This window comes from Triticum urartu, chromosome 5A (assembly GCF_056163025.1).
Source record: "Triticum urartu cultivar PI428250 chromosome 5A, HENAU_Tu73, whole genome shotgun sequence".
Taxonomy (NCBI): Eukaryota; Viridiplantae; Streptophyta; class Magnoliopsida; order Poales; family Poaceae; genus Triticum; species Triticum urartu.
In genome coordinates, this window is record NC_141877.1 from 78,016,285 (window position 1) to 78,028,975 (window position 12,691).

Below are 12,691 nucleotides of genomic sequence, written 5' to 3' on the forward strand. Positions count from 1 at the left end.
CTGGAAGTGAAGCTCAAATTTGATGGAACGGGACGAGCGAGATGTTGCAATGGCGAGGTGTGCGACTGATGAGCTGCGACTAACGGGCATGAGTGGCGGCGAGCGCACCTACGAGCTGCGACCGTCGCCACTAGAGCTACAACTGTCGCCACCGAGAGCTGAAACTGCAGGTGCAACTGTTACATGGGTCGAGACGGCAACGAGGACGGCCGACGAGGGTGGGGGCCGGCGACGTGGATGGCCATCGGAGAGCGTGTGCGGCCAATGAGATGCAGGGGGAGTCCTTTTCGTACGCACGTGTGAGGAAGACGACCTAGGTGGATAAGGATCCAACAGCTAGCGTGCGACCGACCGAAACGTTGGGCTGACACGCCGACGCCTAGCATTGCCCATCCTAATACATGGGCATTTTTTTTCTGTATGTGCATTGTTTGAATTAACAAATATTTAATAAAAATAATGATTTTTGAAATGCATTAGCATTTTTAAAATCCTTAAACCTGTTTTGAAATTCATGTTTTTCACAATTTGTGAATTGTATTCAATGCATGAACATTTTCTAAATCATCAAAAAAATGAAATTCATGTTTTTTAAAATATATTAATTCTTTTCAAATGCATGGAGATTTTTTCAGACACTTATTTTGAATCCATGAGCTTTCTCTCCAAATGCATGAACCTTCTTTAAATCCACGAGTATCCTTTTCCAAATGCATGAACACTTTTTGTAGTACACGACTAACTTTTTCTTAGTATATCAACATTTTTTGAAATATAATCATTCTAAATTTCGCACATGTTTTAAATGATACTCCCTCCGTCCCATAATATAAAAACGTTTTTGACACTAGTATAGTATTAAAAACGTTCTTATATTTTGGGACAGAGGGAATAATTTTTAATATTTTGGAATTAACCAGGTGACCTGTTTTTGTACCTGTAGCAGACAATAATTCTTTCCATGAACGTTCGATTATTTTTCCTCCATACGCGGGAGATATTCAGTCGGCCACGTGAATGTTATAGGGCTATTTGACGCACTTGGCGCTTCCAAAATAAACACGACCCACGGCAGAAAAATGTCGCCACAACCCCGTAAGGCGCACTTTATTTTGCCGTGAGCAGGCCTAGAGACTAGTTAAGAGAAACCGGCCCACTTATTTTTCCCAAATCCCGCCAAAATCCACACGCCTCCTGGACGGCGCTGCATCGGGTAGAATTTTCGGTGCTGGAAAAATAATGCTACATAGGGACGAAGAATCTGGGCGGTCCACAGTTTAAACGGACGGTCCGATTACCTCCCGGATACAGCGGACGGAGCGCGAGGAGAGACGACGGAGCGATTACCTATCACCCCGTGGAGCCTCCTCATTTCTTTTTACCCACGAAAAGAGAGAGAGAGAGAGAGAGAGAGAGAGAGAGAGAGAGAGGGAGGCGCAGGCGGCGGAGGAGAGGTGAGATCGGGAGGCGCAGGCGGCGGCGGAGAGGTGAGATCGGGAGGCGCAGGCGGCGGAGGGGAGAGAGGGAGAGAGAGTTGAAGGGGAAGCCCTTCAGGACCGCAGGTGAGTTCGCCGCTCGCAGGTGTTCCGGCGTTGCGTGCGTCTCGGTATCGATGGCGAACAAGTTCCGGACCATCTGTGTGGTTTCGTCGGTGGTCGGTGTGCGTCTCCGGTGTGGATGGTGTTTCGAACCTCTGGTGTCCATGGTGCTCTGGCGTCGTGTGCGTCTCCGAGAGGATGGTGATCGATTTCCGGACCTGTCTGTTTGGTTCTGTGGGTGGTCGATGTGCGTCTGGGTGCTCTGCCCTTGTGTGCGCCTCCGAGAGGATGGTGGTCGATTTCCGGACCTGCCTGTTTGGTTTTGTGGGTGATTGATGTGCGTCTGGGTGCTCTGCCGTTGTGTGCGTCTCGGTGTAGATGGTCATCCAGTTCAGGACTTCTCTGTTTTAGACGATGGTGGTAAATACTTTTTCCCCGATGATTACGGAATTTCCGAGTTGCTCGTTTTTTTGTTTCTGGAGATTTGTGGTATGCTGATTACTTCAAATCCGTATGGTTGATTAGTTGATTTCGGGGTGGGGGTAAATTTGGGCGTGGGGCGTGGGACTCTGGTGATTAGGTAATGGCGACAAGGTATCTGATACTGTCCCTACCTACGGGCGATGAGGATGCTGGTGCCTCAAAGTATGCAGACTCTTTTTGGGATGAATTGCACAGATCCCTGTCAGGCTTGCACGTACCACTCTACAGGGTAAGGACACCTTTGATTCTAGAAACACCTTTGATTCTAGTATATTCTAGAGTCTAGACATTTATGTACTAACAAGGCACACCATTTGTTCATGTTTAGCTCAACGTTCCAAATTTCCGAAGAACTACACTTAATGTTCTGAATGGCGTCGCAGACAGCCTTACCAATGTAATGCCTTTTGCTGTCATTTTATTTGTTTAATTGCGATTTCCTATGATCTAATAGTAATCGGTTGGTTTCAGTTAAATGCAGAAGTACAAGACCTCTGCAATACCATCCATCAGTATATCATGGAGATTGGGAGTGTCTCCGCATCAAAACAAAAGAGTACTGCAGTCACAATCGGTGGTCTCTCCGTGGATGATTATATATCAATGTATGCCCTTTCTCTTTCTTACACAATAGTTGAATGTTAGTGTGTGTTTCATGCGTACCTTTGGGCAGGATAACATCATAAGAAACAATATTAGGCAACCATTTACCTGGATCAAACCTTTTGTTTTTCCTTTGTCGTACAACAATTTCCCTTCCAAATGACCCTATCCCTCTTGAGAATGGTCAATCTCATCGATTATTTCTTCTTGCATGATAGGTTCTTCAATCATCTTTGAAATACAAGTTATTAGTCCTTGTTTGAAACTACCATCAATCTCAATATCAAGCTTCTTTGGATAATAGTAGTATGGGTTCAAGTAGTATCCAGCCATATGTAATGGAGTCTTCAACTTGTTGTCCCATCTCTTGTCAATGATGTCCCACACTTCTAGAAATCGAGACTTGTCATTGTGAAACCTCACGGAGATCTCTTTCTTTGCATCCAACATACAGCCATGAAGAGACCCCATTGCCGGCACATGACTATCCATCCTCCTCAAAAGATTTGCCATTGGCTCAAAGAAATTAACAGCGGTATCTACTGCCTTCCCAAAAGTTTCAGAGCGAACAGTTTTAGCTGCAATCTTCCCCATTGCCTTCTTTAGGTGGTCCATCTCATTGAGTTCGTCGGACCTGAACAACTTCTGCAACTCCTTTTTGTTGTCCTGCATGCTCTTCAATTTCATATATGCTGTGGCAAACCTAGTAATACCAGAACAGACCAAGTCTTTTCCAAGATACTTCCTCAGCAATGCCAAAACTCTTGTATGTGCATAGATGAACACAGTCAGAGCCCTTCCTTTGGCAATGGTTTGATCCATTATAGGCAGCTTGCCTATGTCCTCCAACATCAAATCAATTGTGTGGGCTGTACAACCATTCCAAAATAGGGATGGGCGCTTCACTTTCATCATTGATGCTGCTGATATATTGACAGAGGCATTATCTGTTACAGTTTGAACTACATTCTTCTCACCAATTTCTTCTATGCATCAAACAAGCTCAAATATCATCTTGCCATCTTTTCTCACATCTGAACAGTCAACGGAATCAACAAAGTCAACACCATAGGCGCTGTGAACTACCAAATTCATCACTCCCCTTCCTCTTTTGTCTGTCCATGCATCTGTCATGATAGTACATCCAGTGACCTTCCATGCTTCTTTATGTCCAGCGAATCCTTCCTCGTCTTTCTTCTTGCTCTTCTGCAAGAAAGGGCCAGTCATTTCATAAGGAGTGGGGCCTTTCATGTCTGTTCCAAATGCTCCAACCGCTTCTATCATAAGTTCAAAGCGTGGAAGTAGGACTGCATTGTGGGCAATGCCTGCTTCATAGAAGAACTGACAAACATACTCACAAGCACGAATCCTCCTCTCTTCCCTTCTTTGAGTGGACAACTTGGTTTGCAACTTTGCAGAAAAGCCTTCCCCCTTCCTTGCAGCCATAACCTCTTATGGTGTCTTGATGCAAAACTTATCCATAGAACCATATGTGGTGCCCTTACTCTGTCGTTTCCCTGATAATAGAAGCAAACCACCGCCACTACCACCACCCAAGATGTCATCTTCATCAGCAGCCCTAACATCATTTCCATCCAAACTGACATCACTTCTGTGTATTGCTGCTTCCCTGGCCTTCTTTCCTTTGCTTCATCTTTCTTTGAGGAACTTGTTGGCACAAAATGACATTTTGATACTTGACGTTTGCAAGGTGGTACTTCATTCGAGTAATACCACCAATGTAAACACCATGGCAGAAGTTGCATTCCACAGAAGCCTTCTTGGTCATGTCTGGAATCGTGCAATGCTTCCATGCTGGATCATCAGAGCTCACTGGAGGCACATGAGGTGCTGGGATTATCGGTGAAGTGCTTGACCCAGCCAAGCCTACAAAAATCAGATAGACATATATACAAATTAAATCAATGTAAAATGAGTTACTGAGAGCATTCTACAACTATACATTAAGAGATAATTGTTGGATTGAGACCTAATAATTAAGTCATGCAACCATAACATCAGGAGGTTCTCTCTTAATTTTTTTTGATGAGATTCTCTTACATATTCAATATAAATATATCACAAAGGTTCTTGAGCTGTCACTTATTCACTTCATACAAGCAAATTAAAGCAGCAGATCAGGGCACCACAAGCCATCATCTAAAGAAAAAATTGAGTGCCAAATCTGTATACTATATGTTGAAACCCTAAGCTACAACCTGAACCTGAACCTAACCTACAACCATGGCCATGGCAGTGAGCTATGTATGTTGAAAACCTAAGCTACAAGCCTGCAACCCCAACCTACAAATCTGCAATGCAATCCCAAGGCCTGTGTTGAATCAGCAAACAAGTGAATGATACATAGAATTGGAGGGCTCCTGTACCTCCTGCGATTTAAAAGTTTACTTTGGATGTTATTGTGTGTTTCATGTGTACCTTTGCTTTGGATGTTGTGTAGGTTTCTATGGGATGAGAAAAAATATTGTCTGGAGTCGCCTATCAAGGGTTTAGTCTCTATCATCAATTCTGAGATTTCCAATGTGAAAAGTGATATGAAGGTAACACATTAAGCATGCATGTGAAATCAATGAAGTATGTTGACTGAAAATGTATAAGTTATTCTGGAGTAGGATGGTTATTTAGTTGTAATAAAAATGGAAGACAGTAATGTCAATGATGAATCTGCATTCCTTTTCAGGTAAAGAGGGCAAAGTATGATGATGTTCAAAGGAAGCTTCGTGCGGTTAACAGAAAACAAGGTGTTGTAAGGTAATCACAAACTTTTGAGATTCTTAGTAATGCATTTTTGGTGTTTGAAGATTTTGTTAAGATGGCTGTCTTGCAAGATAGTATTGCAAATTGCAATCATTGCCTATGAAGTTTCAATAAATTAGCACTGCCACTGATGGGGATGTAGCTTTTTGAAAGGTTGTTTACTCAGGTTTTCAGTTAATGTCCATTTCCCATCTGCATGGTTGTACTCTTTCTTATATACATACCTATGACACCATAGTCCATACCTAATATATAAGCTACTTTTACGAAAAAGGGTGTTGCGTCAAACTGGAACAAGAAGCTAAATTTAACCACATCATTGGGATTTATGCTTTATTAACCTTATAATATTGACGAATGATGTTGCGTTTTTTACCATCTACAGTTAGAGCTTGTTTGGAGCACAGGACCAAATTCGTGTGTTCCAAACAAGGCCTAATTGTGTTCTTCTGGAAGTTGTTCCATAGTTTTACTACTGTACTACTATTCTTACTTAAGTCTTTTTTCTAAAATCAATAGTCGACTGAAAAAAGGCCTACCTACAAAAGAAATTAATTTGTTTTCTTGTATGACAGCCTTCAAGAGATTGACTTTTACAGCCTCCTGCAACCAGAAGATATGGTGTTCTCTGAACATCTTGTAACACTTTTGGTGATTGTACCAATAACATCCCAGAAGGAATGGTTATCAACCTATGAGTTCCTTGATCCTTTGGTGGTAAGTTTGAACACTAGCAAGTTCTTGCCTTCATGCATTGCTCTTCATGCTTTTCCTGATTCTTCCTGACGAATAAGATGGTGTCTTAGTTCTTTGGTAAGGATCAGAGGAGTAACTGCATCCATAAATAGAGGGAGAGGGAGGGAGGGAGGGAGAGTGGCCCATTCTATTTTGTCTGTTTTTTGTTGAGCTAATTATTGCTATGCAGGTACCACGATCAACTAAAAAGATTTATGAGGACCAGGAATCTGCTCTATACACAATTACACTATTTGCTAAGGCTGTTCCAAATTTCAAGGATCGTGCATGGAAGAAACATTTTCAGGCAAGTTTAATCTGGCTGGTCTGCTCATATTACCTCTTCTAGTATTTTGTCTTTGACTAAATTCTCTTTCAAATGAATTCCAGGTTAGCGACTTCATGTTTAGCCCCGAGGCATACGAAAGAAGAAAGCAAGGGATCCAGGAGTTAGTTCATGACCAGGAAGTTACAAAGGCCTCTCTTTTGCAGTGGCTATATGGAAGCTACAGCGAGGTACATATCTCTCATAACATATTTTTATGGTCCTCACCAGGACATCTTATAAAACCCAGCATGTTTGATATTGTCATCTAGGTATCTGGTTTCACTGTACTGTCTGTACTATAGGTTTTTTCCCGCTGGATGCATGTCGTTACTATGCTTGTCTTTTCTGAGAGTCGTCTCCGGTATGGCCCTCATGCTGGATTCCTGGTAATTCCCATCTGTTTTTGGTGTCTTCTAAATTCAACCATGCACTAAATGGCTTTTGTATAAATATTCTTCTCTTTTTTTCCATTAGTCAGTGGTTCTTGTTCCATCTATGGACAATGAGGGGAAAATTAGGAACGCCTTGGAGGAATTGACTGGTGGTGGAAAGAGGTACTTCAAACATTTAGTTTTTACCCAACTTTGTGTATTGTTCCATGAAATATAAACAATTTGAGAAGAACATATATAGGCTAAATGATATGCTTTGTTGCAGTTACTGGAATTCTGCAGATTCAGAAGATGCGTTTGCTCTTATGGGACTGGTTGGTCAAACCGACCCATATCACTATGTTTCATTCAGCATCAAGGTTGTCTGAGGATGGGGTGCGCGTGGAGGTGAGATCTAGAACCACTCAACCGGTCAACCCCTTGCATCAGTATTTCCATCCTCGTTGAGCTCTTTTACTAGGAACACTCAACCCCTTACATCAGTATTTTGAAATACTACTTGTGAAAACAATGTCTTCAGAAATATTTCTAAATCACTACGTTGGATTTTTTTTTACTTATGTCACTACAAAGCATCAGAAACAGCAACATGAGAAACATTAACAGTGGCAGATGCTTATCTTAGACACATAAGCTGACGACTTAGACCATTGAATATATTTAGTATCTCAACTAGAATACCATGTGATGTTAACCTAAACTCAAAGTGTTCGTATGTGGATGTTGCCACCAAAATATGTATGGACTCAAACGATCGGAATGTCAGAAAATCCAAATGAGTGATCATGGAAATTCTCCCATTGCTAACAGAAGAAAATAAGAAAGTACAGCGGTGTGTATAGGGATTTTCATTGGTAGATAGAAAGAAGCTACTGAATAAAATCATGTCAGATAGAGAATTCTAAATGAGTGACCATGTAAGTTATTTTTATTTTTCTGCAGGAGAGCGGTCTTGTGAGTTGGCCAGTACAAGGTAGTTTCAAAGAATAGTCTGCACTCCATTAGAAATCTGTAGCCAGGTTCAGTGGCAAGCAAAGGGAAAATTAAATCCACAAATGTTTATGATTGATTTACTGATTGCCAGTTTACTGTCATAAAATTGGTAAAGGGCTGCACTGCAGGCTTCAAGCAGAGTTTAATAAATTTAGAATCTGCACCTCCCTCCCTAATCATAAAAGCAATTCCACAAAAATTGCAAGAACAATAAGCATACCATGTGAGCAGGCTCACAATCCTGTAGCCAGTCCTTTTGCCCTGAACATAGTAACAAAATTGTCTGCAACTTTCTAGAAATTACTCAAGATAAGCACCATGGTGTTTCGAACCTCTGCTGATCGATGCGCACCTAGTGTCCATGGTGTTCTGGCACTGTGTGCGTCTCTGAGTGGATAGTGATCGATTTCCGGACCTGCCTGTTTGGTATTGTGGGTGATCGATGTGCGTCTCGGTGCTCTGCTGTTGTGTGTGTCTCAGTGTGGATGGTCATCAAGTTCCGGACCTCTTTGTTTTAGACGATGGTGGTAAATACATTTTTCTCGTAATTTGTTGGTTGCTCGTTTTCTCTTTTGGAGATTTATGGTATGCTGATTACTTCAAATCCGTTTGGTTGATTAGTTGATTTGGGGATGGGGGTAAATTTGGACGTGAGGCTCTGGTGATTAGATAATGGTGACAAGGTATCTGATACTGTCCCTGCCTACATCATTGAGCTCAAAAGGAGTCAAAATATGTATGGACTCAAACAAGTGGAATGTCAGAAAATCCAAATGTTGTATCCTCCGTCATTTAGCTGTTTTACTAGAACCACTCAACTCCTTAAATCATTATTTTCATCCTCTGTCGTTGAGCCCTTTTACTGTATGTACTCCCAAAACAAGCACTGGGTACTAGATAATTCAGTGCCTAATGTAAATACAACAAGTGTGTTCGGTCGCGCCGCCACCTACTGTCACAAGTCCTTACATCAGAGATCAAAGAGAGAAGTTTGTCAGCCCTTTTTTCTTAAGTGATGTGATTAGGCACCAATCAAGTGATGTGATTAGGAACCAATTAAGTCTCTAACCAGCGTGATGCTGGCATGGGCAATGGCTTGTTACGAACTTAGGTTTAGTATGAAGAAGTGCGAGATTAGGAATAAGCTTGGGAAATGATTTATCCAGCATTGTATCTGTATGCACTTTACTTAAAAAGGGTTAAGTTCAAAGTAACATAAGCCATTTTTCTGAATTTCGTCACCTGGTGAGTATTAGCCTACTGTATTTACATGAACCATGCATTTGCAGGAACCACTGAATTTCTTGGCAATAGCTGTGACTGTTAGATTGTAACTTTGCATGTCTGTGCATTTTTTTCCACTTAATGCATGTTCGTGCCAGCTACTTTTTGTGCAATAGATGTGACTAATAATTTTATAGCTCTAAATAGTTTTTTTTTTCTTTTTTGCAGATGAAAAGTGCTTAAAAACCAGAGGCTGTGTTCACAGAGGATTGAAAACCGAAGTTGTTTCATCATCAAACCAAACAAGTTTAGAGGAACGATATCTGAATAAATTCTTCAGCAATGGTACTGCTTATGTCAAGCTTGTCCGGCAAAGATGCTCTGTGTAGCCGGTGTGTTCCTCATGTTGAGAGTGAAAATTGTTCCTTCCCAAATCTTGAACATACAGTGGTGCTTCATTGTCAATTTATTGACAACTTGAGATGCAACTTTTTAGTTCCATCCGTACTTTTTTTCCTTATTTGTCTGGGAATTTTCATGCAAAGAATTTAAGTTCCTGCCGCTTACCAGTTCTTGGTGCATGTAATTTTGCTGATGGAATCACCATACGTTTGTTGAAGTGATCTCACAAACTGTAAAGAACTTTGAGTTAAAGATTACAATGGACAGGTAGTTGCTACTGGCAGGTAGTCTGCTAGGTTGTCAGATGGGTGTGGGCTAATTACAGTTAAAAAAATTGAAATGAAGTAACCGGAGCACATTTACCAATTTTATAGGAAAGGATCATGAACGACCTAAGCCCTGGGTTTGTGTGGGTTATTTGTTATACCATCTTCAGCATCATGTTGTATTGCAATAGCTCCAGTTTGTGCAATTAATCATGTAGTATGTGCAAAAGAAGTGCCGAGTGGTGATGAAAAAGGGCGCGATCAAGGGGCAGATTATGCCGAGAATTGTCGATCGATTAAACTGACTGGGCGCCACGTGTTGTGACTGACACACATTTGGATCAAGACAAGAAATACAGTTACATTGACAGACTATACAACACCAATGCCTTGCCTTGATCCCTATTTACTCCGACATAATTAACAGCTAGTAGTTCATTAGCCCTTGGCCGCTGCATAACATCAAAATGATTATCCACTACTTCTAATCTAGGGAGTGGGATTAATTTTAGCAACATACTCCCTCCGTTCACAAATATAAGATGTGCGTCAATTAATATGGATCGGAGGAGTAGCTTTTCTCTGATTCCGATGTATATAGACGTGTTTTAGTGTGTATATTCACTCATTTCAGTCTGTATGTAGTCCATATTATATCCAAAACATCTTAACGAAGGGAGTACATGACTAACAAACAAGAAAAGTGTTAAGTATTTTAACATTCTAGCAACATACATGATTAATATGAACCAGAAAAGTGTAAGTATTTCCTAAACTTCCATTTCTCTTTTTGAAGTCTCCTAGCGTGTGATATCTCATGAGAAGGTTAACATATTTACCCGCAAAAAAACATATTTATAGTAATAATACGAGACCAAAAAAACATTAACTTAGTGCATGTTAATTAATACACAAGCTGATTTAGCGACATGCAACAATTAAATGATGAACTTTTAACTAATAAATGATGTGTGTGTGTGTGTGTGTTATTGTATAATTTTTTTAATTATTTCCTGACGTGTGCAATTTGCCAATTTCTCGTGCAATAGATGTCCCAGACTCCTGGATCATGGCAAGCACATTAAAACTCCAGCATATCACAATCATCTAAAGAGGGAGATCCATGACAACTAAAACCCGACCCTTGATCCTCCAGCTAGCTGAGAATGCTGAGAGTTATTTACCCAAAATCACCACAGTTGGGGCTAGGGTAATAACTTGATACCACATCTGAGGCAGGGCAAAAGAAACCATCATTTTTATGCCTAACGAATAACACAGAGCACTAATAGTCGGATAACCTCACGAAAACAGCCAAACTGACCGGTTGGGCCCACTTGTAAGGCTGACGTGGCATGCCTATGTGGAAATTTTGCTGACTTGAACGAGGGTCTCACATGTCAATGACGAAAGTATTTTTTTTCATCTTTTCTCTTTTATTTCTTTCTCCTTTTCTCTATGGGCATTTAACCGAACACGTTGTGAGCGCTGAACCATGGACATCACCGGCGCTGCCACCACAGAGGACGTGCATAGCGGCAATGCCAGGGCAAGTCGTCGCGCTGGGAGACCAGCTCGCGTCTGCGGGCCGCGTTGTAGAAGCGGCTGCCCGTCGGAGGTGGATGCGGACATGGCCGGCGCGGGATCTCGTCGGAGCTCTGCCTGCGGCCCCACGCGGCGCGGACAACAACACGAAGGCGCCACAAATCCCCAGTTCGCCGTCAATGGCGCCGCGACAGGGAACGAAGGGAGGAGGCAGGGAAGCATCGAGCGGGAGCACCCCGGCAGCAGGCCGTGCGGCCTGCTCCACGCCCGCATCATGCGCTCCCCCAGCCGTGCGACCCCGCCTCGTTGCTCCCAGTCACGAGCTCCGCTGCCGTCTTCCCCCGCTGTCGCGGAGCTCCACACCGCCAACACCATCTGTCGCCGCCGTTCAGCAATCGGAGCGCTGCCGCCATGCGCCTGCCCTCCTTTTTTCTCTTCCAGCCAAGTAGGGCGGGTGACGCGACGAGCACATCTCCACCACCAGAGCGTGGTGGCCTTCTTTTTCTCTTACGGGAGTGTGGTGGCCTGCACCGCTCCTGGCCGCCGCCGGCGAGCTCCTCCCCACCTTCCCTGCCGCTCCCATCCTCTGCGTGCCTGTTGAAGAGATGTCTGTTCAAGAGATGAGGAGGAAGAAGGCAATGTTTGGATGACATGTGGGACCCTTGTCCAAGTCAGCAAAAAAATTCACATAGGCATGCCACGTCAGCCTTACAGGTGGGCCCAACCAGTCAGTTTGGCTGTTTTCGCGAGGTTATCCGACTATCAGTGCTCTGTGTTATTCGTTAGGCACAAAAATGGTGGTTTCTTGTGCCCTGCCTCAAATGTGGTATCAAGTTGTTACTCTAGCTCCAAGTGTGGTGGTTTTGGGTAAATAACTCACTAGCTGACATGGTTGAACAATCCATCTTCACACTTTACTTTGTCATAGTAAAAGAATTTTAAAAATATTATTAAAATTAAATAATGAAAAACTACTTTGGAAAATAAAAATGTTGACGTACAACAATAGAAAATGTTCATATGTATAAAAATAAATGTTCATCTTATAATTAAAAAGTATTCCTATATACAAAAAAGGGTTCCATGTATGAAAATGTTCATGAATTTTTAATAAATTTCATTGATTTATAAGAATCTATCCAAGAATGTCTGAATATATGTTCATGTTCTTCTTTTATAAAAAAAAATTGCATGGTTTCCTAGGGAAAAAGGGGGGGAAACAAAAAGGTGAAAAACAAAGAAGAAAAGGGTTGGAAAAAAACCCGACTCTTCTATTTGATGATGATTTGGTGATCTGTGCATCCGCTAAACAAATGGTAATATGTGCACAAGCTAATACGCAGGAAGCCACAATTGTTAAGAATACGCTTGATTTGTAAGATTTCGGGACAAACTCCAAATTAG

At 42.1% G+C, this 12,691-nt stretch overlaps 1 protein-coding gene and 1 pseudogene across 2 annotated transcripts; one reads left to right on the plus strand and one right to left on the minus strand.

Annotated features, from left to right (window-relative positions):
• Positions 1-1,386: 1,386 nt before the first annotated feature.
• Positions 1,387-9,779, plus strand: LOC125507945 (V-type proton ATPase subunit C). 2 transcript variants are annotated; one of them, XR_015604017.1, is made up of 13 exons: positions 1,387-2,250; positions 2,350-2,418; positions 2,493-2,626; positions 5,086-5,185; positions 5,326-5,396; positions 5,978-6,119; positions 6,328-6,444; positions 6,528-6,653; positions 6,768-6,851; positions 6,940-7,019; positions 7,123-7,244; positions 7,800-7,830; positions 9,303-9,779. XR_015604017.1 is itself a non-coding variant. In XM_048672481.2 (13 exons), the coding sequence occupies exons 2-12, from the start codon at positions 2,122-2,124 to the stop codon at positions 7,223-7,225; spliced, it is 1,155 nt and encodes a 384-aa protein (XP_048528438.1). In that variant the 5' UTR covers positions 1,387-1,562; positions 2,119-2,121; the 3' UTR covers positions 7,226-7,244; positions 9,303-9,779. The 2 variants fall into 2 exon arrangements, 1 of the variants encoding a protein (XP_048528438.1); XM_048672481.2 differs by lacking the exon at positions 7,800-7,830 and having other exon boundaries at positions 1,387-1,562; positions 2,119-2,250.
• Positions 2,675-4,168, minus strand: LOC147970337 (uncharacterized; annotated as a pseudogene).
• Positions 9,780-12,691: the final 2,912 nt, after the last annotated feature.

Coding starts and splice junctions, on each gene's coding strand:
- LOC125507945 (XM_048672481.2), top strand. CDS start 2,122: ATGGCGACAAGGTATCTGATACTGTCCCTACCTACGGGCGATGAGGAT. Junction 2,251..2,349: donor TGCACGTACCACTCTACAGG/GTAAGGACACCT, acceptor GTTCATGTTTAG/CTCAACGTTCCAAATTTCCG. Junction 5,397..5,977: donor AGAAAACAAGGTGTTGTAAG/GTAATCACAAAC, acceptor CTTGTATGACAG/CCTTCAAGAGATTGACTTTT.